Source organism: Lutra lutra, chromosome 2 (genome assembly GCF_902655055.1).
Source record: "Lutra lutra chromosome 2, mLutLut1.2, whole genome shotgun sequence".
NCBI lineage: Eukaryota > Metazoa > Chordata > Mammalia > Carnivora > Mustelidae > Lutra > Lutra lutra.
The window spans coordinates 44,973,119-45,000,398 of NC_062279.1; the positions used below are offsets into that span (position 1 = coordinate 44,973,119).

Below are 27,280 nucleotides of genomic sequence, written 5' to 3' on the forward strand. Positions count from 1 at the left end.
CTCACATAATAGGAGTGGTTGGAAGCCTTTGACCTCAGTGACAGAGAATGGCTTAAGATTTGAGATGGTGGGAAGGCATCTATTGCTAGTCAGTCCTCTTACCAAAATCTTTTTTTTTTTTTTTAAGATTTTATTTATTTATTTGACAGAGAGAGAGAACACAAGTAGGCAGAGCAGCAGGCAGAGAGAGGGCGGGCAGAGAGCAGAGAGCCCGATGCGGGACTCGATCCCAGGACCCTGAGATCATGACCTGAGCCACAGGCAGAGGCTCAACCCACTGAGCCACCTAAGTGCCCCACCAAAATCTTTTTTTAAAAACCCTAGTTGTTATGCTATGATTTGAGCCAGTGTGGACAGGCAAAATAAGGGGCAAGTAGAAAATATATTTCAGACATTTTAGTATTTTCTAGAACACGATTGAATTAGATTAGGGCTTGGTAGTTTTTGTCTTTTTTTTTTTTAACTTGCATATATTTATTTGTTAGGTTCTTGAGCTAAAAAGTCAAAGGAAAACTGATGGCGCAGATATCAACATTAAGATTCAGTTGACAAAGATTTTGGAGCCCTGTTCCGACTTGTGCATTCCCTTCTACAATGTTGTTTTCCGTCGGTGAGGAAACAGCTTATTTTCTTTAATCTCAGTCTTATATTTGTAACAGTGCTCTTCAAGAAGCTTGGATGGTGTTATACCCCACACATATAAAGATGAGTTTGGAAGCATGTAATAAATAAATGGATGGTATTGAGGCTAACTTACTGAAAAGTTATGTTAAATGATTAGTAAGATTTGGGTAAAATGAAGGTATATTTCAAGTGGCTGGTTGGGTTCCTTTGGAATCATTCGTGAACTTTATTTTTATTTTTTTAAGATTTTTTTTTTTTTGTCAGAGACAGAGGGAGAGAGAGTGAGCGAGCACAGGCAGACAGAGAGGCAGGCAAAGGCAGAGGGAGAAGCAGGCTCCCTGCCGAGCAAGGACCCCCGATGTGGGACTCAATCCCAGGATGCTGGGATCATGACCTGAGCTGAAGGCAGCCGCTTAACCAACTGAGCCAACCAGGCGTCCCTCATTCATGAACTTTAAAAGCAGATGTTTATATTGCGTAATTTCATGTTGTTACTGATGGGGCTACTTAATGTGGTAGGGTGCAAAAATTTTTGCTGGAAGAATTTTTTTCCACGTCTCTTGATTTGATTTTTGGATTCACACAGCTTATAATTGTTTTTACTTTTTATAAGACCTAGATTTTCATAAAACTTAACTCCTACACCACCTCTTTTTTTTTTTTTTTTTTTTTTTAAGATTTATTTATTTATTTATTTGACAGAGAGAGTTCACAAGCAGGCAGAGAGGCAGGCAGACAGAGAGGAGGAAGCAGGCTCCCCGCTGAGCAGATCCCAGGACCCTGAGATCATGACCTGAGCTGAAGGCAGCGGCTTAACCCACTGAGCCACCCAGGCGCCCCTACACCACCTCTTTTTAAATGAGACACAGAACTCAATTTCTCCTTAGTAAGGTGAAGTGCCAGGAACAGACTTCTTTACAAACAGAAATTGACTCTTGCATTCTTTTTAGTTAATGGTGAAAAATAATGTAAATTGAACCTGGGAAATCAACTCCGTTTTTGGTCACCCAACGTAGGACAAGCTGTTGTCAGTTGTATTTACCTCAAGATAAATACTTCCATAATTTTTCTTTTTCTTTTCTTTTGGCAACAGTATTCTCAGCCTAAAAGGTATATTGTGCAAAGGGCATCAACAATTCTGACACTTTAGGTTTCAAAAGGAAAATACAGAAAGAAAAAAATGGAAAATATAATTCAGAGTAGTTGAGCTTGAATTTTTTTTATTCTTCTCTAGAAGACCCATTTTTGCTCTTCATTTCAGGGTAATGAAACTTTTAGATATGAAGCTTGTGGGGAGAAACTTTTATGACCCTACAAGTGCCATGGTACTACAGCAACACAGGTCAGTAGTGTTCTTTTCCTCACTTTTGAATGTTCTGGAAATAATTTTTTCATTGTGATTACCATATGTAGTACAGAAATCTCAACAGTATTTTATGATTGTAAATACAATCTATCAGTTAAATCTGTTCCATAGTTTAGTTTTTTAGTAAGTTCACAAAGATGTTGATTTACTTTGTTTTGTGGTGCTTTCTCACTATTACTGGGGAGGGGGGCGGTATTTGCTCAACCATTTCAAATGGAGGCGTGGAAGTATGGGTGGTTTTTTTAGAACCCTAAGGTAAAGCTCTCTTGTCTCTTCAGGTTGCAGATCTGGCCAGGCTATGCAGCTAGCATCCGAAGAACAGATGGAGGTCTTTTTCTCCTAGCTGATGTCTCCCATAAGGTCATTCGGAATGATTCAGTACTGGATGTCATGTGAGTGAATGATGGTATTTACTTTTAACAAGCTAACAATTTTCTGGAAAGTTCAGTAATAGCTGAATACAGATTGGCCATTGTTCTGTTTAGATTTCAAACTGTAGAACAGATAAAGAATACTAAATATAGGGGCCCCTGGTTGGCTCAGTTGTTGAGCGTCTGCTTTCAACTCGCTTGCTCGCTTGTGATTCCAGGGTCCTGGGATTAAATCCCACATCTGATGCCTTGCTCATCCGGGAGCCTGCTTCTCCCTCTTCCTCTGCTGCTCTCCCTGTTTGTGCTCTGTCGCTCTCTCTGTCAAATAAGTAAATGGGATCTAAAAATAAATAAATAAAAATAAAAATACTTGGATTTATTTCTGAATATTCTATTTTGATCCATGGTTAAAATCAGTGTGATACTGTTAAAACAGTGTTTTAGTTATTGTAATCTTATTAGCTTTTAATATTTGTCAAGGAATCTGTTTTCAGAATTTTCATAATAAATGCCACCCGTTTATTTTTGCATGTGATCCTTTGACTAATTTAATGAAAGTAAGAAAAAAAAGTCAGTTGGCATTTTATTTGGCATCAACTGGGGAGAATGTTCAGTGAATCTTCTATTCACAAGAATGGCATATTTTTCCATTTACTGAAATTTATTTTTATTAAAGTTTTTTTTTTTTTTAAAGATTTTTTTTTTTTTTTTTTTTTTTTTGCCAGAGAGAGAGAGGGAGAGAGAGCAAGCACAGGCAGACAGAATGGCAGGCAGAGGCGGAGGGAGAAGCAGGCTCCCTGATGAGCAAGGAGCCCGATGTGGGACTCGATCCCAGGATGCTGGGATCATGACCCGAGCCGAAGGCAGCTGCCCAACCAACTGAGCCACCCAGGCGTCCCATATTTTTATTAAAGTTTTACTTTCATTAAAGTTTCATTTACTTTCATTAAAGTTGTCATATTTTATTACTACACAAAAGCTGTTTATAAGTGAATTATGTAGTATGTGTAGGATTGGTTTTGTTACCTGCACAATGGCTTATTTTGCATATAAAAATTATCTTTGGGGTGCCTGGGTGGCTCAGTGGGTTAAAGCCTCTGCCTTCAGCTCGGGTCATGATCCCAGGGTCCTGGGATTGAGCCCCACATCGGGCTCTCTGCTCAGGAGGAAACCTACTTCCCTTCCTATCTCTCTGCCTTCCTCTCTGCCTACTTGTGATCTCTCTCTGCCAAATAAATAAATAAAATCTTTAAAAAAAATTATCTTCATTTTCTAAGTATATAATTTTATATGTACTTACCACTAATTCAACAATGTTTTGTGGATTTCAGAGTATAGGTTTTGCAATTATTCCTAAGTATTTTATTCTCTTTGATGCATTTGTAAATGGATTTTTTAAAATTTCATTTTTGGTTTGTTCCTTGCAAGTAAGTGTATAGAAAAACAACTGATTTTTTTTAATATCAATCTTGTATCCTACAACCCCTGTGAAGTCATTTATTAGTTAAGACAATTTATTGTGCTCAGTAGGAAGCCTGCTTCTCCCTCTGCTTGTGCTCCCTCTCTCTCTGTCTCATAAATAAATAAAAAATCTTAGAAAAAAAAAAAAAAAGATTTCCTGTCCTAAATTCTGTGATCCTTCAATAGCATCCTTCTAAGGATCCACACAGAACCAAGTACTCCTTAAAACAGTTTGTTCATGGATTTTTGGGATTTCTATATAGGAGATCATGTCATCTGCAAATAAAGATATTTTTATTTCTTCCTTTCCAATCTGGATCTCTTTTATTTCTTTTTCTTGCTGAGTTATCCTGTTAGGACCTCTAGTACAATGTTGAATAGGAGTGGAGAAAGTGAGGGGTAGAAAAGCCCTGGCCCCCCCCCTCCTCAATGTAGTGTTTTTAGATATTCCCTTTGCTAATAAAGACAATTCAACTAGGAAAAAAAAAAGTGGTGAGAGTAGACATCCTTGTCCTCTTTTCCTGATATTAGGAAGAAAATATCCATCCAGTCTTTCACCAGTAAGTATATTAGCTGTGAGTTTTTTGTAGGTGCCATTTATCAGATTGAGGAAATTCCATTTTATTCCTAGTTTATTGAGTGTTCTTATCATGAAAGGGAATTGGGTTTTGTTCATTTAAAAAAACCCAAAACATCCTGCTTTTTAAATTGATTTTTCAATATTAAATCAACCTTGCATTCCTGGGATAACCCACTTGTCCGTGATGTATAATTTTTTTTTAAAGATTTTATTTATTTATTTGATAGAGATCACAAGTAGGCAGAGAGGCAGGCAGAGAGGGAGAGAGGAGGAAGCAGGCTCGCCGCTAAGCAGAGAGCCCAATGCTGGGCTCGATCCCAGGACCCTGAGATCATGACCTGAGCTGAAGGCAGAGGCTTAACCCACTGAGCCACCCAGGCGCCCCCGTGATGTATAATTTTTTCTTTATGTTGCTGGTTTTGGTTTGCTTATATTTTGTTGAGGATTTTTTTCCATATTCCTAAGCAGTATCTGTATTTTTCTTGTGTTACCTTTGTCTGGTGTTGATATCTGGGTAAATACTGGTCTTATAGAAAGAGTTGGAAAGTATTTCCTTCCTCTTCTGTTTTTTTGAGAGTGTTTATGAAGGATTGGAATTAATTTTCCTTTGAATGCTTGGTAGAAATTTGACAGAGAAGCCATCTGGGTTTTGGTTTTTCTTTGTGTGCAGTTTTTAAATTACAAATTCAGTGTCTGTATTGTTAGATATTTATTTAGATTTTCTATTTATTTTTGGTAATTTGTGTTTTTCTAAGAGTTTGTCCAGTTCATTTAGTTTATCTAGTTTGTTGGCATACTGCCATCAGTGTTCCGTTACAGTTCTTATTTCTATGAACCCAGTTGTAACGTCCCCTCCTTCACCCCAGATTTTAGAAATCTGAGTCTCCTTTTTTCATAGGTGGTCTAGCTAAAGGTTTGTCAGTGTTGTTGACCTTTTCAAAAATCCAGTGTTTTAGTTTTGTTGACTGTATTTTCCTGTTATCTATTTCATTAATTCCCACTCTTAATACTCATTATTTCCTTCCTTTTGCATACTTAAGATTTAGTTTGCTTTTCTCTTTCCAGTGTCTTAAGGTGGAAGGTTAGTTTATTTGGGATATTTTTTCTTTCTAATATAGACTTTTACAGCTATAAATTTTCCTTCAAGTAATGTTGTAGCTGTATGTTCTGGTATGTTGTGTTTTCATTTACATCTAACTCGGAGTATTTTCTAATTTACCTTGTGATTTCTTATTTGACCCCTTGATGATTTAAGGTAGTGTGTTCACTTTCTACATGTATGTGAGTTTCCTGAATTTTCTTCTTTTGTGATCAGAGAACTCACTTTGTATTATTTCTATCCTTTATATTCACTGAGGTTTTATGATCTAGCATATGAATTATACTGGAGAATATACTGTGTACACTTTGGACATTGTGATTTTATTTTTACCTTTTGCTAAGGAAAGTGCCAGAATTAGGACTATGGTACGCCTTTATATTGGAAACAAATTCTCCCAGGGTGTTTGAGCCCTTGGCAGAGGCAAACCTATGACAACAAGAAGGAGAAGCACTAAAGTTGTCTAAGGATGTGTTGTTTGTGAACCATATTTCAGGTTCCAAACACAGATAGGAAGAGCCATGAGATCAGTGACCCAACTATCATTGACCCTGGAATTTGAACTAAATAAACACAGTGATCTTGTTTCACAAATTGCCAAGACAAGAAGTGCCTTCCTAATGTTTGACCACTTGCTTTTCTACAAATTGGTCTCTGATCAAATGGACCTCCAACTGTGATGTCTTTGGAATAGACTGGCTTGGTTTAGAGGATTATCTGGCTTATGCCTCCATTTATTCCCTATAGAACACTCTCTTGTACATTTAACAGAAAGAAGGAAATGCAGAGCAAAACAAAAACACGTGGAAGAAGATTTTATGCATATAGACAAGTAACAGCAAAAGCAAAGTAAGCAGATAAAGAGTAATCAAGTTAATGGCTAAAATAATTTTCAAATTAAATTTCTTCAAAACAAAGTCTGAAGACCTCATACAAAGACCTGGGTCCAAACAATGACTTCCAACCTGAAAGTGCATTAGATAAGCAGCTAAAGCCTAATGAAACTAGTCTGAGCTCAGCTAGTTGTTGGGATTGACTCACTGGCAGCAGATCTGAAGGACAGATAGAATTAAGCACAAGGGGCCCAGTGAGTGCATCTGTGGGTATGAAACTCCTAGGAGTTTTGCCAAGGAAGAGCTTCCATAGTTACTGTGGTGAGACCTCCAGAAATGTCAAAGGATGATGAGACCTCTGTTCTGTCTGACATAAAGAGAAGGCCGATTGCTTATTGCAGTAAGAGACCGCGGATCTTACAGAGAGGAGTACTGGAGAGGTATGGAGTTCAGGACAGCAGTCTTGCAGAGGGGCAAGCAGCAGAAGCATGGTTGCTAAGGTAGTCCCTTGTTGATTGAGTAGTACTCCTTGTGATGCTTATTGGATTAAGTTGTTCCTGAACTGGCCAATATACAGAAACAAGGGGATGACTCTGGTTGGATAGCTTGGAAAAGTAGGTTGCTGAGGTGAGTTGATATAGATGTATTAAGCAGGTTTAAAACTGGATTTTATGGGGGCACCTCGGTGGCTTAGTTGAATAAGCATCTGCCTTTGGCGTAGGTTGTGGTCCCGGGCTCCTGGGATCGAGCCCCATGTTGGGCTCCCTGCTCAGGAGGGAGTTTGCCTCTCCCTCTCTCTCTGGATCACCCCCTGCTTATTCTCTCTTTCTCAGACGAATTTAATAAAATCTTAAGAAAACAAACAAACCTGGATTTTATGGCTCCTTGTTACCATGGCAGCAAAACAATATATCTTTTACAAAGTTTGTGATTTTTTAATGCCCAGGAACACATGAATGTTTACATTTTCACCTGATTTTATTGTTTAATTTCTTACACATTAATGTTAAATTGATGAAGAATTTATTTTTTAAATGGATAGCAAGTTTTCATCCACTTTTTTAAACGTGTATTTTTTGGGGGGCACCTGCGTGGATCAGTTGTTAAGCATCTGTCTTCAGCTCAGGTCATGTTATCAGGGGCCTAGGATCGAGCCCTGCATTGCATCAGGCTCCCTGTTCGTCGGCAGGCCTGCTTCTCCCTCTCCTTTTCCTCCTGCTTATGTTCCCCCTCCTGCTGTCTCTCTCTTTCCCTCAAATAAATAAATAAAACTTTTTTTAAAAAAGATTTTATTTATTTGTTTGGCAGAGCCAGAGAGCACAAGTGGGAGTGAATGGCAGAAGGAGAGAGAGAAGTAGACTCCCAGGTGAGCATGGAGCCTGATGCAGGGCTCGATCCCAGGACCCTGATATCATGATCTGAGCCAAAGGCAGACACTTAAATAACTGAGCCTCCCAGGCTCCCCTCTTACCCTTTTTTTTTTTTTTTAAAGATTTTATTTATTTATTTGACAGAGAGAAATCACAAGTAGGCAGAGAGGCAGGCAGAGAGAGAGGAGGAAGCAGGCTCCCCGCCGAGCAGAAAGCCCGATGTGGGGCTCCAACCCAGGACCTGGGATCATGACCTGAGCTGAAGGCAGCGGCTTAACCCACTGAGCCACCCAGGCGCCCCAACCCTTTTTTTAAATGGTCCTTTTCCCCCACTAACTTGAAATGCCACTAGTAATTAGTGGACGGTCAATCCTAATCTGTATTTCAGTCTCATTGAGATCTTTTTTTTTTTTTTTTTTTTTAAAGATTTTATTCATTGACAGAGAGAGAGAGAGAGATCACAAGTAGGCAGAGAGGCAGGCAGAGAGAGAGAGGGAAGCAGGCTCCTGGCTGAGCAGAGAGCCCGATGTGGGGCTCGAACCCAGGACCTGGGATCATGACCTGAGCCGAAGGCAGAGGCTTTAACCCACTGAGCCACCCAGGCGCCCCATCATTGAGATCTTTTATTCTGTTAATTTCTTTTCTTTTTTCAGATTTAGCAAGACAATTGACAAAATAAACCTCATACATTCAAAGTATACAATTTGATGAGTTTTAACTTACTTATATACCAATGTAAGCTCACAATGAAGATAATGAGCATATCTATTGTCCGCATAAAATTTACTCATGTCTCTTTCAGACCTCCTTCTACCTTTGTTTTTCTCTGTCCACCACAGGCAGCAAACCCTGTTCTGCTTTCTGTCACTAGAAATTAGTGTCCATCTTCTAGAATTCTGTATATGTAGAATCATATGGTATATACTCATTTTTTGTTGTTTGTTGTTTGGTTTTCCTTCATTTCAGCATGATTTTTTTAATTTTAATTTTTTATTTCAATCCCAGTATAGAAGTCAAAGTGAAATAGTTGCAGTTAAGAAACATCGATTTTTATCTACTTTTCAATGTTGTATATTGTAGTAACAAGACATGGGCCTATATTGTTATCTGCTGTGTTCCTCAGTCCCTTTTTAGTTTTTTTCTTCATTGTGCTTTCTTCCTCCATGTCAGCCTCCTGCCTTTACTAATGCAAAAGATAGTGATTAGGGGAAAGGGATTTGGTGAGAGAATATTAAAAACTGTCATTAAGGGGCGCCTGGGTGGCTCAGTGGGTTAAGCCTCTGCCTTGGGCTCAGGTCATGATCTCAGGGTCCTGGGATGGTGCCCCACATAGGGCTCTCTGCTCGGTGGGGAGCCTGCTTCCCCCTCCCCCCTCTGCCTGCCTTTCTGCCTACTTGTGCTCTCTCTCTCTGTCAAATAAATAAAATCTTAAAAACAAAACAAAACATAAACACTCATTAAGAGTTCTGAAAATAAATTACAAGTTAAAAAGTGTTTGAGGGACGCCTGGGTGGCTCAGTGGGTTAAAGCCTCTGCCTCTGGCTCGGGTCATGATCCCAGGGTCCTGGGATTGAGCCCCGCATTGGGCTCTCTGCTCAGTGGGGAGCCTGCTTCCTCCTCTCTCTCTGCCTGCTTCTCTGCCTACTAGTGATCGCTGTCTATCAAATAAATAAATAAATCTTTTAAAAAACTAAATAAAAAGTGTTTGAATATGGATTCTATACTAGTGGTTGCTTTTGACTTCCACAACTACATATATATAGCTAACCTACATTTTTTTGAGACAGCACACAAGTGGTGGGGGTTCAGAGGGAGAGGGAAAGAGAGAGAGACTTAAGCAGGGTCCATGCCCAGCACAGAGTCTGACACCAGGCTTGATCTCACGACCCTGAGATCATGACCTGAGCCAAAATGAAGAGTCAGAGTCTTAACCAACTTGAGCCACTGAGGCTCCCCTGAAGTGAACTATCTTTAGCTGTCTCTCCTCTGTATTTGACCTGCAGAGAGAGTAGAGCGCCCCCCAACATGCGTATGCATGCATATGTATGCGTGTGCGCATGCGTGCGCGCGCACGCACACACACACACACACACACACACACACACACACACACACAGCATCTGGCATGTATCAGGCACTGACGACAATGATGGAGATGATATTTGCAAACCCACAGTTCCGTTCTCTGTGCTAGGCACAGTTCTTGGTGCTTCACGTTTATGAAGTCATTGCATTCTCTCAACTCTGAGTTGAGGCCAGTAAGTGAAAGACACAAGATTTGAACCCAGGCATTCGCCTCCAGGGTCTGTTGTCAGGGTTGAACTGCTTAAACTCTGAGATGGTTTTTCATCAATTACGACAGTCTTTTTTCAAGTCAAGTTCTGCAGGATACTAATTGCCCAGGATGGCAATAAATGTTCATTCAGTGAGGTTAAAAGGAAAACGGTGGGAAGAATCCATGGTTAAATACACTGGGGGTAAATAAAGGTAAATATGTTTCTTTAGCAGTCTGAGGTACTTATGTATGATGTGAGTCTCTGAACGGTTTATAACTTGCACAATGGACTCCACTTTTTTGATTGTGGAACCTTTTTCACACCTCCTCACAACCTCTCAAGGGACCAGTGTTCCTGAAGAATCTGCCCTGGGTGACACTGACTCAGAAAAAAGTCCAAGCTCTGATCCTTGACTTAAAGGACATTTACATCTGGTCCCTGCCTGTCTTCAGCCCATGCTTCTGTCCCTCTTCAGCCTGCTTGCCCTCCCCATCTCCCCAGATCCCTGTTTATGCCCTGCATACTGCTGCCTCTGCCTGGAGTTTCACTCATTCCTCTGCCCTGGCGTTTCTGCTTGGCAGATTGCTCCTTCAAGCATCAGCTGCTTCTGTAAACGTTCCTTGAATCCCTGGGCATATTCAGACATGCTTTCTGCGAGTTTCCTAGGTTGGCTTGTTCACAGCACTGTTTAGAGGTTACCGTGAGGGTACATTTATCTATGGTGAGTCTGTTCATCTACATCTTTAGCATCTTCAGCAGTGCTGTCTAATGATAGGTATTGGTAATCCCTTCCATTAGCTCAAAAGGGCATATATAGTTTAGAGAATGTTTTGTTGTCCTTCCTTAGACTACCCTAATAATGGTAATACTAAATAATTATTTTGATGATTAAAGTACCTTATTTGAAGGCAAACTGTGAATGTTACTAATTTCTAGTTACTGTTTTTAATTTTACTTTTATTTTTTCACTATTTTTTGAAAGATTATTTATTTGAAAGAGAGAGAGAGCAGGGGAGGGGCAGAGAGAGCAGGAGAGGGAGAAGCAGACTCTCTGTTAAGCAGGGACTCTGACACGGGGGTCATTCCCAGGATCTGGGATCGTGACCTGAGCTGAAGGCAGATGTTTAACCGACTGAGCCACTCAGGTGCCCCTCTTTTCACTATTTTTTATTGATTTTGAGTTTTTTTGGTATTGTTGAAAAGAGATGAGAGTCTTATCTCTTAAAAAAGACAACTGTAGCCTTCTAATGCAGTGTAGCTGTGATCATATCCCTGAAACACTTTTTTGCATCCCCCATCCTTTTCATTGTGCTCTCTGTATACAGATATGATTCAAAAGTCTTTTGTCTCTTTCCAAAGGCATGCCATGTATCAGCAGAACAAAGAAAACTTCCAGAATGAGTGCACTAAGCTTCTGGTTGGCAATATTGTTATAACCCGATACAACAATCGTACCTATCGTATTGATGACGTGGATTGGAATAAGACACCAAAAGATAGCTTCACAATGTCTGACGGGAAGGAGATCACATTCTTGGAATACTACAGGTGGAAAGAAGAGACTGGGCTTGGGCCTTTGGGTGGGTGTGGGATGTAGTCTACCATTCTGTAGCAGGATATTGAGTTCCATAGTAGCTTACACTGGGACACTTTTAAAATAATTGGATTGGTAATGCACCTAAGATTAAATGAGCTTATTTGTGGGATTTCACTTGGATATGCTATCCTTACAGTTTCATTTGTTTTAGTAATTTTGGAAGTTACTTTATAAATTAATACCAGGGTTTTGAATTTATATTTCTTTTGTTGGTTTAGGTAGAAGTCTGGTTGGAAAGATTAAATTCACGTTTTAATCATTTGACTATCATTTTGCCTTTCCAGTTGTCCAAGCCTTTCAACGTGATGCAATTTTTTGTTTTTTGTGTTATTTTTAAGATTTATTTATTTGAGGGTGGGGGGCAAGTGCACATGAGCAGGGGGAGAGGAGTAGAGAGAGAGAATCCCAAGCAGACTCTGCATGGAGCCTGTTTGGGGCTCCATCCCACAACCCCGAGATCATGACCTGAGCCAAAACAAGAGTTGGATACTTAACCGGCTGAACCAGTCAGGCACTCCAACCTGATGCAGTTTCAAGCATATTTTCCCCTGGACCTTTAAGATGATTTCTCCTCCATTTCATTGCAGTGTTAACTTGAGTCTGCCTTTTCATTATAAATATGCTATAAGGGGGCGCCTGGGTGGCTCAGTGGGTTAAGCCGCTGCCTTTGGCTCAGGTCGTGATCTCAGGGTCCTGGAATCGAGTCCCACATCGGGCTCTCTGCTCAGCAAGAAGCCTGCTTCCCTCTCTCTCTCTCTCTGCCTGCCTCTCCGTCTACTTGTGATCTCTCTCTGTCAAATAAATAAATAAAATCTTAAAAAAAAAAATAAATATGCTATAAGGAGTTTCTGTTGGATCCTTGACAAGGGTATTATGCAAATTGTGTACCACAGTGCTGGTTAAGAGACCCAGACTGTGTTGCCATAGAACAGGGATGCTGCTTCTGAAATGTTTTCCTGCCTCTGCCCTGCTCTAGCAAAAACTATGGGATCACAATTAAGGAAGAGGACCAGCCACTGCTGATCCACAGGCCCAGTGAGAGACAGAATAACCAAGGGATGGTGAGTGGAGGGGTGTCAGATTGGCACTTTTAGCTTAAGCTCTTCATCTATGGTGCTGGGAGCTGGGGAGCAGTGTTACGGTGTGATTGGGGAAGACTCTGCAGGGCTGTCTCATCTAGCCAGTAGTGTCACTTCATGTGGTAGGATTTGCTTTTGACGTCCGCATAAGGAGAAGCTAATTATCTGTATGAGCAAGATAGGTTAAGGAATAAGAAGATTTTCTGCTTAAGAGTAAAACACTGGATCTATTAGGGAAGTTTTAGATAGGTAACAGGGACCAGAGACAGGGAAAGTGCCTTGACACTGACTCTTCTGTCTTAAGTGAGAAGGCTGAAGATCAGCCAGCTAAGATACGATCTGGAGACCCCAGCTGGATGGCATGTATTGCCTTAGCTTGCCTGGAGGCCCAAGAGGGAGGTTGTCCCCTCCCCCCAGTTTTTCCCTTTTTTTGGACCATTTCAACACTTTCCCTTTTACCTAATACAGTAGGCTGTATTGTGAACAATCTGTGAGTATTGTGACTGAGGGGAAAAGGGTAAAATACTTGTAGTGTTTCACTGCCCTCTTTTCTGGGGTTTTATGTTCCTTATCGTGCCAGTTATGTCCTTGCTGGCCCAGCTCTGGGCCTGGCATGTCTTGTGAGGTCAGAGGAACAAGACCATCTTTACTGCCTTATTTTTCCTCTCCATTCTCTCCTCAAAGCTGCTAAAAGGTGAAATCCTGCTGCTGCCTGAGCTTTCATTCATGACTGGAATCCCTGAGAAGATGAAGAAGGACTTCAGAGCCATGAAGGTGAGAAATGCCCGTGTTGAATGGAAGGCCTAGACCTGGGCTAGGCTTATGTCTAGTCTCATGTCCTGAATGGAGCTAGACCTGGGCAGGCTTATGTCATCACCTGGGCAGGTCTGTTTTTCCAGACTCCAGTTCTCTCTGCCAAACATGTTCCATGTCCCTTCCTACACACTGTGAAATAGCTGATCGCATCTACCTTCTGAAAATTATTCAAAAACAAACAAACAAACAAAAAACAGTGGAGTGCCTGGATCATGAGGTAAAAGGAAACAAGTAATTCTGTCTTCACCCCCACCAATCAGATGGAGGACTGTAAACTGGTCATATGATCATAAGTGAGGTTCTTTGATAGTACTGACTTTTTCTAGCATTCTTAAAAGCCTTCAGTCTATTTAAAAGGGCGGGGGAGATAATGTAGCAAAGAATAATCAACAAGTTAGAGACTGAGGTAAAAGGATAGAAGGTTATGGTGTGGGGTGTGGAGTGTCCAGGAGGTGTTGGGCTGAGTCCCTGTAGGAAATAGCTGAGCAGCTCAGACATGGGCAGCAAAATGAGTCTGGCGCTCAAGCACTTCACCTCTAGTCTGTCTGCAGCGTATGGGGCTTTCCACACCTGAGCTCCTGTGCTGTCTCACTCTCCCAGTGCATGTCCGTTACCCTCAGACCCTGCCTATCTCTGATGCCGCAGACTGTTTTCAGTAACATCATAAAGAGCCCGAAGTGAGGCTTAGCATTCCTGTAAGAGATGTCTTTCATGTTTACCTTTGATCCTTCTGCATTCAGCATGTAGGTCAAGCCTCCTTCTTTACAACACTCAGTCACCTAATGACTTCATGATCACAGAGCTATCTGTACCGCCCTGCAGACAGGTGGTAATGACCATCTCACAAGGAACAACAACTGTATAGTTCTTTGGTCCCAGAAGAATAAAGAACTCATATATGTGCTTCAGAATCTTCATATACACCTTTGGGTCTTCATTTAACAGTAACATTTAGAAAGCACAAATTATGGACCAAACACTAGACAAAAAAGTGTCTTATGATAACATTAAATACAGTAGTAGTATCACATGAAGTTTAAGACTGGATCTGGTTTTCCATTCTGTTTTGTTTGGCTCTGCCTGGCACAGAACATTTTTCCCCCTATTTTCCCCAAATATTAAATAGATGTAATCAAGCCCCCTTTGCTCCTGTTTCATAGAATTTCTTTTTTTAAAGATTTTTATTTATTTATTTGACAGACCGAGATCACAAGTAGGCAGAGAGGCAGGCAGAGAGAGAGGAAGGGAAGCAGGCTCCCTGCTGAGCAGAGAGCCCGATGCGGGGCTCGATCCCAGGACCCTGGGATCATGACCTGAGCCGAAGGCAGAGGCTTAACCCACTGAGCCACCCAGGCGCCCCTTCTGTTTCATAGAATTTCTTTTCTTTTATTTATTTATTTGACAGACAGAGATCACAAGCAGGCAGAGAGGCAGGCAGAGAGAGAGAGAGGGGAAGCAGGCTCCCTGCTGAGCAGAGAGCCTGATGCGGGGCTTGATCCCAGGACCATGGGACCCTGGGACCATGACCTGAGCCGAAGGCAGAGGCTTTAACCCACTGAGCCATCCAGGCGCCCCTGTTTCATAGAATTTCTTAAGAAATATTTTTAAAGATTTTATTCATTTGGGGAAGAGGGAGAGGGAGGGAGAGCAGGAGTGGGGAAGGGGCAAAGGAAGAGGGAGAAGGAAAAGCAGACTCCCCACTGAGTGGGGAGCCTCCATGCAGGGCTGGATCCCAGATCCTGGGATCATGACCTGAGCTGAGCCGAAGGCAGATGTTCAACTCACTGAGCCACCCAGGTGCCCCTGAATTATATTAGGAATTTTAAATTCAGAACATGGCTTTGAGAAAGAGGTAAGATTTAGCTGTCTCATGGGAGGAAGAAACAATAACATTTTAAATTATTTTATGATTAAATATTTTATGATTTATTTATTTATCTGAGAGGGAGAGTGAGTGTGCACAAGCAAGACAGAGGGAGAGAGAGAGAGAAAGAGAAAGAAATCACCAGGCTGGGGAGGGGCAGAGAAGCAGACCCGCTGTTGAGCAGGGAGCCCGGTGTGGAACTCAGTCCCAGAATTCTGGGATCATGACCCTAGCTGAAGGCAGATGCTTAACCGACTGAGCCACCCTATGATTAAAATTTTAACCCTGTACTTCCTTCACATTCTTGAGAGATATTTATTAAAATCTTTGGAGTATTTAAAAATGTCTTCCATTTCAGGGGTGCTGGGTGGCTCAGTGGGTTAAAGCCTCTGCCTTCGGCTCCGGTCGTGATCCCGGAGTCCTGGGATCGAGCCCTGAGTCGGGCTCTCTGCTCAGCGTGTAGCCTGCTTTCCCCTCTCTCTCTCTGCCTACCTCTCTGCCTACTTGTGATCTCTGTCTGTCAAATAAATAAAATCTTAAAAAAAAATGTCTCCCATTTCGGTGGAAAGGATGTTTTCTTTTGGAAATGTTTTAGACATATTGGGGTTTAATTTCATATTGGAGAAACTAATAATTAGAACTTATTATCTGCATTTTAAATCTATTTAGGATTTGACCCAGCAGATCAACCTGAGCCCCAAACAACACCATAATGCTCTGGAATGCTTGCTGCAGAGAATTTCAAAAAATGAAACAGCCAGCAATGAATTGACACGTTGGGGACTCTGCCTTCAGAAGGATGTACATAAGGTAAACTGGATGTAGTCAAATAGGAAACAGTGTTCATCAGTGATTTTAAGAGCGTAGTGAAAGTGGGTGATAGCTTCCTATCTGGTCTCTCTTTTGGGGTTTTGCTCTATTTTGTTGGGGGGTCCTAGCCACAATATTTGAATTTTCTTCTCTTAATTTGTTAGTATCTATTAGGGATTTTTCTTCCATATTTTGCAGAGATCTGAGCTGTTAATTTTTAGTCAGATAGATAGTAAAAGGAATATTGACTTAAAATTTAACTCATTTTTGGGGTGCTTGGGTGACAGTTGGTTAAGCATCTTCTGGCTCTTGTTTTGTTTTGTTTTTTAAAGATTTTATTTATTTATTTGACAGAGACACAGCAAGGGAAGGAACACAAGCAGGCAGAGTAGGAGAGGGAGAAGCAGGCCTCCCGCTGAGCAGGGAGCCTGATGTGGGGGTCCAGCCCAGGACCCTGGGATCACAACCTGAGCTGAAGGCAGACGCCCAACAATTGAGCTGCCTAGGTGCCCCTAACTCTTGATTTTGACTCAGGTCATGATCTCAAGGTTGTGAGATCGAGCCCCACGCTGGGCTCCACTCTCAGCAAGAATTCTGCTTGGCATTCTCTCTCTCCTTCTCCCTGTCTCCATCCCCATGCTCACATGCACTCTCCCACCCAGTAAAATAAAAAAATAAATCTTTATTAAAAAAATTACCTCATTTTCAGTTTTACAATCCAAATAATTCTTAAGGTTCTGTGTGTCCTTTTTTTTCCTCCAAGTTTTTTTTTTCTTTTCCAATAATTGTGATTCTTTCAATATACTATTGACATTCTTTCTGTAGGCATAGAGAGTTTTGTACTTACACCATTCTGATTTTCTTATGGCTCTTTCTGCCTGCATTTTGCCTGAGCCTCCTGTGTTGTATTTTGTGTGGCATGATCCATAGGGCAGAGGCAGTGTGAGATGGTGGCAGAGTCCTTGGCCTTCAGTGTCTGCTTATTTGGCTTTGAATCTCAGTTTTACCACTTGCCATCGTAGTTGCTTTGAGCAAATTGCTTAGCATCTCTTGGTTTTTTTATCTGTAAAATGAGGATGATAATTGAATTGCAAGAATTTAAATGGTAACATTTTCAGCATCATATGTGACACATAGCAAGTGCTCAGTAAATGTTAGTCATTACTACTTTTCACCTTTCTTTTGAGGTTATACCAAAATAATTAATTCTGTCTTTTCTCTAGTTCTCTTACACTCTTAATTGACTCCTTGTTAAAAATTTCTTTTTTTAAATAAAAGTAATGGATAGTCAATAAGGAAAATGTTGAAACCTTATAAAAAGTAAAGAAATAAATAAAAACATCAGTAATTTCATCATCCAAAGATGATATCTCAGTGATTTATTTTATATACATATGAAAGATACTTCAATATATATCCTTCATCCACACATTTTTCTGTGATTATAAATCTTTTTATTACAGAGCTGTGATTGTATTGTGTATGGTTTTGCATCTTCTTTTTCCTTTAATATTATATCTTAAACATGTTTTTTTGTTATTAAATATTAATTTGAGAATGTAGAAAATCTAAACCAAGAAAGAAAAAAGTTCATCTTTCTTTTTTTTTTAAGATTTTATTTATTTAGGGGCACCTGGGTGGCTCAGTGGGTTAAAGCCTCTGCCTTCAGCTCAGGTCATGATCCCAGGATCCTGGGATCGAGCTCCACATCAGGCTCTCTGCTCCGTGGGGAGCCTGCCTCCTCCTCTCTCTCTCTCTGCCTGCCTCTCTGCCTACTTGTGATTTCTCCCTCTCTGTCAAATAAATAAAATCTTTAAAAAAAAATTAAAAAAATTTAAAAAAAAAGGATTTTATTTATTTATTTGACAGAGAGAGATCACAAGCAGGCAGACAGGCAGGCAGAGAAAGAGGAGGAAGCAGGCTCCCCACCCAGCAGAGAGCCCAATGTGGGGCTCGATCCCAGGACCCTGAGATCATGACCTGAGCCGAAGGCAGAGGCTTAACGCACTGAGCCACCCAAGTGCCCCAAAAGTTCATCTTTCTGTATCAGGATAACCGCTGTTAACGTTTTTATACATACCCTTCAATGGATTTGTGTGTGTGTGTACATGGGCATGCTTGCGTGCTTATGCATACTCGCACATGGCATGTATTCAGATAGTTTCCTTTTTCCCTTCAGTATATGTAGAATGTTTTTCTATGTAATTTAATATTTTTCTAAATATCTTAATGGCCGCAAGATAGTTTATTAACAATTTTCTATTCTTTCACATTAAAATTGAATTTAGTATTTATTTAAAGACTTTATTCATTTATTTGACAGAGAGAGCACAAGCAGGCAGAGTGGCAGGCAGAGGGAGCGGGAGAAGCAGGCTCCCCGCTGAGCAGGGAGCCTGATGCGGGGCTTGATCCCAGGACCCTGGTATCATGACCCGAGCTGAAGGCAGATGCTTTTTTTTTTTTTTTTTAAAGATTTTATTTATTTATCTGACAGATCACAAGTAGGCAGAGAGGCAGGCAGAGAGGGGGCGGGGAGCAGGCTCTCGGCTCAGCAGAGAGCCCGAATCAGGGCTCGATCCCAGGACCCTGGGATCATGACCTGAGCCGAAGGCAGAAGGTTTAACCCACTGAGCCACCCAGGTACCCCTGAAGGCAGATGCTTAACTGACTGTCACCCAGGTGCCCCAAGAATTTAGTATTTTTTTTTTAAAGATTTTATTTATTTGACACAGAGAGACATCACAAGTAGGCAGAGAGGCAGGCAGAGAGAGAGGGCGAAGCAGGCTGCCTGCTGAGCAGAGAGCCCCATGCGGGGCTTGATCCCAGGACCCTGAGACCATGACCTGAGCCAAAGGCAGAGGCTTAACCCACTGAGCCACACAGGCGCCCCAGAATTTAGTATTTTTTAATTAGAAGTAGTTACTCAGTTAACAACCTTGTAACTAAGTCTTTGTAATGTTGTTTATTTTCATAGATTTATGGACGTGGAAATGTCAGAGGACATTTATGTTTTTAGTACTTTTGTTATATATTGCCAATTGCCCTCTAAAAAGGTTTAAAAATTTACTTTCATATCATGAGTTTGATTCCTTTTTCTTGCTAATATGGAAATTGTTACTTATGTTAATAAACTCATTACATTCTTTTGGTTATAGATAAAATAAGTATTTTTTTGAAGATTGATTTATTTGAGAGAGCAAGAGTGAGAGAGAAAGAGAGCACATGTGCAAGAGGCGGGCGGGGGGCAGTGGGAGGCAGAAGGGAGAAGGAAAGAATTTCAAGTAGACTGCTCGCTGAACATGGAACCTGACATGGGACTCCATCTCATAACCCCGAGATCATGACCTGAACCAAAATCAAAAGTTAGGTGTTTAACCAACTGAGACACCCAGGAGCCCCAGTATTTGTTAATTTTAATAAACAAATGGTAGAGATCATAGAAAGTAAAAATCCTCTATAATTACATATCCGCAGAGATAATCACCACTAAATATAGACTCATTCGGTTTTTATTGATGCATATATTACTATTTATTTTTTGTAAAAACAGTATCATATTAGATGGAAACTGGTTTTAATGATTGCAAAATAGTCCATCATGTTGTTATATCAACTTAATTATTTTCCTATTTTGGGGTATTTAGATTTGATTGACTTATTCCTAATGGTAATTTGTTCTTTCATTATATTTATGCATTTTCCTCCCTGTTTTTTCATTTTAAAGTGTAATAGTTTATGTTCAGCCTTATTAAGAAATTTTACTTTTAATTTTCTACTTTCAGTTTGTCCCTTAAAATATTTTTAAAAATCATTTTAGTAATGGGGCGCCTGGGTGGCTCAGTGGGTTAAGCCGCTGCCTTCGGCTCAGGTCATGATCTAGGGTCCTGGGATCGAGTCCCACATCGGGCTCTCTGCTCAGCAAGAAGCCTGCTTCCCTCTCTCTCTCTCTCTGCCTGCCTCTCCGTCTACTTGTGATCTCTCTCTGTCAAATAAATAAATAAAAATTATTTTAGTATTTATCTTGAAATGCAGTTATTTTACATGCATTCTCTACTTCTAAAGAGGCAGTGCTTTCTAATCCCTTTCTTGGGAGACCATGTTGGAAGCTTCAATAATTAAAGAGCCATGCCTATAAAAATTTTACCTGTATTTGTCCAAGGTTTTATTAGCCTAGACTCGCTGCTACAGTTTCATTTTTGTGCCATTCTCAGAGGTTATAACCTGGACAGGTTTACATAGTGGAGTTGGCCCAAGAGAGAACAGTATCGTTGTTCTTTCCTTAAATAGTGTTTGCAGATGGCTCATGTCATGGGTACTTTTTTTTGTATTTAGATCGAAGGACGTGTTCTCCCAATGGAAAGAATTAACTTAAGAAATACTTCATTTATCACATCTCAGGAACTAAACTGGATTAAGGAAGTAACCAGGGACCTTTCCATCTTGACTGTAAGTGACTTTTGAGGTGGTGAAGAGAGGACCAGTATTCCTATAAGTATGGAAATTAGGAAGCAGGAAGGATTCAGTGTCTTCTTTTGGAGGGAGAGTACCATCTGAATTCCTATCCTGCATTATCTACTAAATGGGTCCTTCAAATAGAGCAAATTGATGAATTGTTAGAGGTAAGCACTTTGGTTGGCTATAGAATTAGGAAAAGGAAATAGATTGCTATGGTAACTCATACAGTGCCAGCCTATTACCCATTCTCCCTTTTATGTTCCTTTATTTTCCCCCACTTTTCCCTGGGGAAGGATGTTTTTATCCATGAAAGAAGTGTAATTAAAACAGCCCCCACCAAGGGAACTAAAGAACAAAATGGTATATTTATTTTTAAATGTTTTTGGGCCATGTGTAAAGTACACACATCTGTTTCTAAAACTTTTTATTGAAATGTTTAAAGAAAAAGTATATTTACAAGTGTAAGTTTGAGGAATTTTCAAAGGTTCATAAACCTATGGAATCCACAGCAAGGGTTAAGAAAGAGAACTTTACCAATCACCCAGAAGCCATCCCTCATGCTCCTTGTTACTATCTACCTCTCAACCTTAAAAACGATATGAGGAGTCACTATCCAACAGCATAGATTCATTTCAGTTGCTTTTTGTACTTGATGTATACGTGAAACCATACAGTATATATTCTTTTATGTCTGGCTTAATTTCTTCAGCCTTGATTGGTGGGTTTCATCCATATTGTTAGATATAGTTGTAGTCTTTCATTCTCATTGCTGCATACTACTCCACTGTGAAAGTAGTCCCCAGTTTACTTAATTGTATACATCTGTGTTAGTTACAGGACTTAGATCAGAAAAGATTCAAGCAGAGAGAGTTAAAAGTGATTTATTCTCTAGAATAATACCTCCTGGGTGTGACTCTGGAGTGTCTAAGTTATGAGAAGTACTAAAAATAGCTTGTGGTTATTCCTAGGTCCCCATGCATTTCTGGGCACTGTTTTACCCAAAGAGAGCAATGGATCAGGCCCGAGAACTGGTTAACATGTTGGAGAAGATAGCTGGCCCCATTGGTATGCGCATGAGCCCACCGGCCTGGGTTGAACTAAAGGATGATCGAATAGAAACCTATGTCAGAACCATTCAATCCATGCTAGGAGTTGAGGTAATAAATTAATTTGAGTATATTTATAGAATGCCTGTTTTAAAATACTTGAACACTTGATTTTAAATGATCTTGGTTGTCAGTCTACTGTTTTTGATGCCCAGAAACCAGTTTGTTACTCATGTACACATGAAATAATATAAATATTATAATATAAATATATTATAATATATATATAATATATAATATATATATAATATATTTATATTATAATATAAAATAAAATAAAATAAAATAATTATGCCCTTTGGTTAATTCTGCCGCTCTCATTCTATGTTGGCAGCCTCACTCTTGTGTTCTTTTTTCACATAATAGACCGATTAGCTGACTTAACTTTAGTTCGTTATCTATATAGAACATGTTGTGCTCAGAAAGCAACTTTTTGGGCCCAGTGCCATTTTGCACGATTCAGTATTTAGCTGTCACAGTCTGGTCTGGCTTAAGATTTGAATTGTTCTGGCAATGAACTTGGCACCTGGCCCATCAGCTCAGTCCTGACAGCTGATCAGGACCACTGAAGCTGAGCAGGTCTCAGCACTCGTATACTCTGTAGTTCAGGCCTGCAGTTCTTCCCTGTTTGTAGATGAAACAGAGGAAGAAGCTTAAGGAGGGGCCTCAACAAAAGTAATTAGCCTTTGACTGGAAGAGTCCATTCACGGGAGAGCAGTACTGGAATGAGATTGTCTTGGGATCTCTCTTATCCCTGCCCTCCCCGCTCTAGTTATCACTCAGAGCAGCACCCTTGTGTTCTGTCTCTCTTTGTAATTTCTTCCTGGTTTCCCACGCTTGTAGTCTGGTGTGGCCTCCCCCTACGCCTGATCATTGATAATTCTGTTCTGCTTTCAAAAGAATAACCCTGTATACGACCTCAGCTCCCCCATCACACCACTTGCCACGTTCTCTTTAGGAGAGTATACTGCTATCAGTTTTCATGCAGCATGGATATGATGTTCATTCATCACATTTACCAAACTTAACTCATAATTGGTCTTGTCTCTGTTGTCTTCAGGGCATGCTGTTGTATTATTTATTAGGGGTCTCAAACTCAGATGTCTGCGGGAGCCAGGTGAATAATGCAAGTGAATTTAGCTGGGAGTTGATTGTAGTGAACTAAAGAGAGTAAATCCTATGACTGCTTATAAAAGCATAGCATTATCAAATTAATTTTTAATTTACTCCTTTTTCAGTAGAAGCAAGAAAATCTGGATTTGTGTGTATGTGCCCCTCCTTATGTTTAAATGTTAGTTTAAAAAGGGAGGGATGCACCTGGCTGGCTCAGTCAGGAGAGCATGTGACTCTTGATCTCAGGGTCATGAGTTCAGGCCCCACACTGGGCATGGAGCCTACTTAAAAAAAAAATGATAGGGGCACATGGGTGACTCAGTCGATGACCGTCTGCCTTCAGCTCAGATTGTGATCCCAGAGTCCTGGGATTGAGCCCCACATCAGGCTTTCTGCTCAGCGGGAAGCCTGCTTCTCCCTTTCCCACTCCCCCTGCTTGTGTTCCCTCTCTCGCAGTGTCTCTCTCTGTCAAACGAATAAATAAATCTTAAATAATAATAATAAAATGTAAAAAGTGTTAATAAAAACAACACATGTAAATCACTGTAGGGACTAAAAAGCTACATGTTTGGTAGGTCCAACCCATAGGCTCCCAGTGTGCAGCCTGTGTTCTCTGTGACTTTTGAAGTTCTTTGATGTGATTACTAGAATGTGTTCTTAGAGAGGTCTCTTTTTTTTTTTTTAAGATTTTGCTTATTTATTTGTCATAGAGAGAGCACGTGCGTGCAAGCACAAGCAAGGGGAGAGGCATGCAGAGGGAGAAGCAGGCTCCCCACTGAGCAAGGAACTGGATGTGGAACTTGATCCCAGAACTCTGGGATCATAACTCGAGCCAAAGGCAAGCACTTAACGGACTGAGCCACCCAGGCGTCCCTCAGAGAGGTCTTAATCTAACACTAATCTTGATTTGGAATAATATACTATTGATTTGCCATTAGTAGCTCTTTCTGGCATAAAGGATTAGCACCTTCATTTCACTTTTCTTTATTCAGACTTTGAAAGGTCCTGTGTTTCCAATGTTGGAACTCTTTTTTTTTAAAGATTTTATTCATTTATTTGACAGAGAGAGACAGCAAGAGAGGGAATATAAGGAGAGGGAGTGGGAGAGGGAAAAGCAGGCTTCCCAATGAACAGGGAGCCCGATGTGGGGCTCAAACCCAGGATCCTGGGATCCTGACCTGAGCCAAAGGCAGACACTTAACGACTGAGCCACCCAGGCGCCCCTCTGGTGTTGGAACTCTTATGAAACAGTAAGGGGTCAAGGATGCTTGTATGAGCTACTCTGCTGGCCATACTATTCTGTCTTGTAACCAGAGAGTAAGGAAGAGCCACTTACGGATTGGCTGTAGCTTCATTTTTTTTGTGTTCGGCTCCTAATAGTTTCTTGTGGTATTGTACTCCATGTTTCCTCATGTGGTATGTGGTATGAATGTAATAAGGTGGTTAGTTTACTGAAGAGAATGGTAAAAAAAAGCATTATAGGGAATTGAAAGCAGCAACTAAGTAACCCTTGCAAATTTTCAAGCCTGCCTTTTCCAGGCATCTTAAGTGTCCTAAGAAAGACGTCAGTTGGTCAGGACCAGCTCTAGATAATCTATGGTATCATATTCCATATCTGTGCAAAGAAGCCCTGAACCCAGCAAAGGTTCAAAGACCTGTTTGGGGTTGGAATGTCTCCCGTCTTTGTTTCAGTCCTCTTCCTCCTTAAAGGTCCCACGACTTTGCAGGCTCTTAGACTGCCCCCAGCTGGAGCCCCATCAAGGTGCCCTGAGAGTTTCAATGCCTGACTTATGTACTTTATCTCCTCAAGGGGAAGATACAGATGGTTGTTTGCATCATTATGGGCACACGTGACGATCTCTATGGGGCCATTAAAAAGCTGTGCTGTGTGCAGGCTCCTGTGCCCTCACAGGTGAGTGGGAGCTGGGCAGGAGGCACAGATGGAAACTCTAGCCTCTCTTGAGGCTTTGAAAAGAGGGATACAGGTGTTCAAAAAGACTGAAGTAACTATTAGAAGCCACGTGTGTATGCTGTCTGGTGGAACATTCCCCTTATTAGAGTAACCTGGTTAAAAGCAGATGCTCTTTGTAAATGCTGCCTTCCTGTTCCCAAATGAGTTACTCTTGCTGGTTCAGTGGGTGAGCTGCTGGGTGGTTTCACATGACTGGGTTCTGAGAGTATAGGCTTCCCTCTGAAAGGGGAAAGCTGTTTTTCCTTAGTAGGTTTAAAAAAAATTATCCTGTATGAGATTCTTTTGAAAGTTTTTGTTTTTTAGTTGTTTATTGTTCTGTTTTGTTTTGTGTTTGTGGGGAGTGTGTATGTGTGAGTGCAATGCCTGCCTAGAAATCCTAGAATTAGAACTGGTCAAAGTGTGTTATCTGCTAACTGGCGTTTCCTAAACAAATGTAGTGTTTACTTTAGGCCTGTTTACATCGTCTGACAAGATGATAGTGTCCTCTTTCCCCACACCCCTTTGTTATAGGTCATCAATGTCCGAACCATTGGTCAGCCAACCAGGCTTCGGAGTGTGGCGCAGAAAATTTTACTTCAGATTAATTGTAAATTGGGTGGTGAGCTCTGGGGAGTGGATATTCCTCTGGTGAGTGATGCTGAGATGTGTCTTCATTCAATTTAGCTCTCCAGAGACTCCTACCTAGTTGTTTTCCTCAGAGAGTTATCTTATTCTCCATGCTTAGTAGTCTAAGCGGTTCATAGCCTGATTTGGTATAGCCCACAGGCTGAGAATGGTTTTTATAAATCTAAACAGTTGAAACCAATAAAAATAAGACTGATATTTCCTGACACATGAAAAGTATTTGAAAATCCATTTTCAGTGTCTATTAAGTGCAGTGTTATTGGAATACAACCATACTTCTTTATAGACTAGCTACGGCTGCTCTCGTACTGTAACGACAGATGGAACTGGAGAGTTCCTGCAGAGACTGTGTGGCTCACAGAGCCCAACGGTATTTACTCTTTAGTCCTTTACAGAAGAAGTGTGCTGATCCTGTTCTAGATCTCTGACTCGTTCATAGTGTTTAAAAAGATGTCAAGTTGATGTCAGTCTTTCTCTTCCTTTCCCAGAACTTATTTTCATATGTTGCTTTTGGGGGTACAGATAACAAAAAGATGGGGTGATGGATTGCTTGTTGTTTGGGGTCTGTTTTTTGTTTTCTAACCCAGAAACAATAATGGTGATTGGGATGGATGTTTACCATGATCCTAGCCGAGGCATGCGATCTGTGGTTGGCTTCGTTGCAAGCATCAATCTGTAAGTACTACTTATAGTGCCATTTTGTTCGGTTACCTCATTTTGATGCCAGTCTTACTATAAATCCAGGGAATGCTTTCTAATATTTTGTATTACAATAAAAGTATACTTTACGAAAGTATACTTAACTTTTTCCTCCTTTATCTTCCTAGTAGTTTATCTAGTCTATTTACCAGACTTGTCAGATCTGTAAGTTTGTTCCCCGGCTGTGGTGTAATCGTTTTCAAAATGCGGGCTGTGTCTTAGTGGATTTTTCCCCCAGGAATGAGGAATTTTTTTGTTCTGATTGTAAAACAAGGCATGCTCATGCAGATAACTACAGAATTTAGAAAGTGAAAGTAACTTATGGGCCATCTTTTAGTAACTATCACCCAAAATTTTGATGTATATATACTTCTAGATCTCATTTATGCACCTAGTAACACATATAGGTGGTGTATATATGTATACAAAATGGCATATTATTGTGTATACTATTCCTTAGCTTGTTTTATGTACTTAAATTATATATTGCTGACATTTCGTCATGTCCATACAAATAAATCTCAACCAATTCTTCTTAACTGCTGCATGGAATTTATTGTATGCTAGAGCACTATTTAGTCTTCTGTTGGTGGTTATCTAGGTGGTTAAATTTTTTCAGCTGGAAGTGGTTTTGTAGCAAATATCACAATTATGTCTATATTTTTACATTCTATATGTGGCATATATTTTTCCCTGTATTGCCACGTGTTTTTACCTGTAACACAAATGCATTTACTAGGTATTTGTATCGGTGCATAGAGGAGCCTGTGTGTACTGACATTCAGATTGTGGGCCTTCCTCTGCGAGTGTGTGTTCATCTGTCTCTCTCTTACTGCCTCTTCCCAGCACTCTCACAAAATGGTATTCGCGAGTGGTATTCCAGATGCCTCATCAGGAGATTGTGGATAGCCTGAAGCTGTGCCTGGTGGGCTCCTTAAAAAAGTTTTATGAGGTGAGGAGAGCAGAAATTTTATTTTATTTATTTTTTTGATGATTTATTTATTTGACAGGGAGAGTGAGCACAAGCAGGGGAGTGGTGGGGAGTGAGAGAAGCAGGCCTCCCCGCGGAGTAGGACCCTGGGGTCATGACCTGAGCTGAAGGTAGACGCTTACTGACTGAGCCACTCAGGTGTCCCAGAACAGAAATTTTATAAAGTTTGGGGTT

The 27,280-nt window shown here is 40.6% G+C and overlaps 1 protein-coding gene across 1 annotated transcript in view; it reads left to right on the forward strand.

The window, feature by feature from the left end:
• Positions 1–27,280, forward strand: part of PIWIL2 (piwi like RNA-mediated gene silencing 2) — a 77,759-nt gene that overhangs the window by 8,639 nt on the left and 41,840 nt on the right. The window contains exons 8-20 of the mRNA XM_047717323.1: positions 486–610; positions 1,886–1,966; positions 2,269–2,382; positions 11,340–11,528; positions 12,554–12,638; positions 13,341–13,430; positions 16,006–16,146; positions 20,479–20,592; positions 21,570–21,758; positions 24,631–24,732; positions 25,303–25,423; positions 26,004–26,091; positions 26,962–27,067. Of these exons, the coding sequence (XP_047573279.1) occupies positions 486–610; positions 1,886–1,966; positions 2,269–2,382; positions 11,340–11,528; positions 12,554–12,638; positions 13,341–13,430; positions 16,006–16,146; positions 20,479–20,592; positions 21,570–21,758; positions 24,631–24,732; positions 25,303–25,423; positions 26,004–26,091; positions 26,962–27,067 (1,545 nt within the window). The remainder of the gene's footprint in view (positions 1–485; positions 611–1,885; positions 1,967–2,268; positions 2,383–11,339; positions 11,529–12,553; positions 12,639–13,340; positions 13,431–16,005; positions 16,147–20,478; positions 20,593–21,569; positions 21,759–24,630; positions 24,733–25,302; positions 25,424–26,003; positions 26,092–26,961; positions 27,068–27,280) is intronic.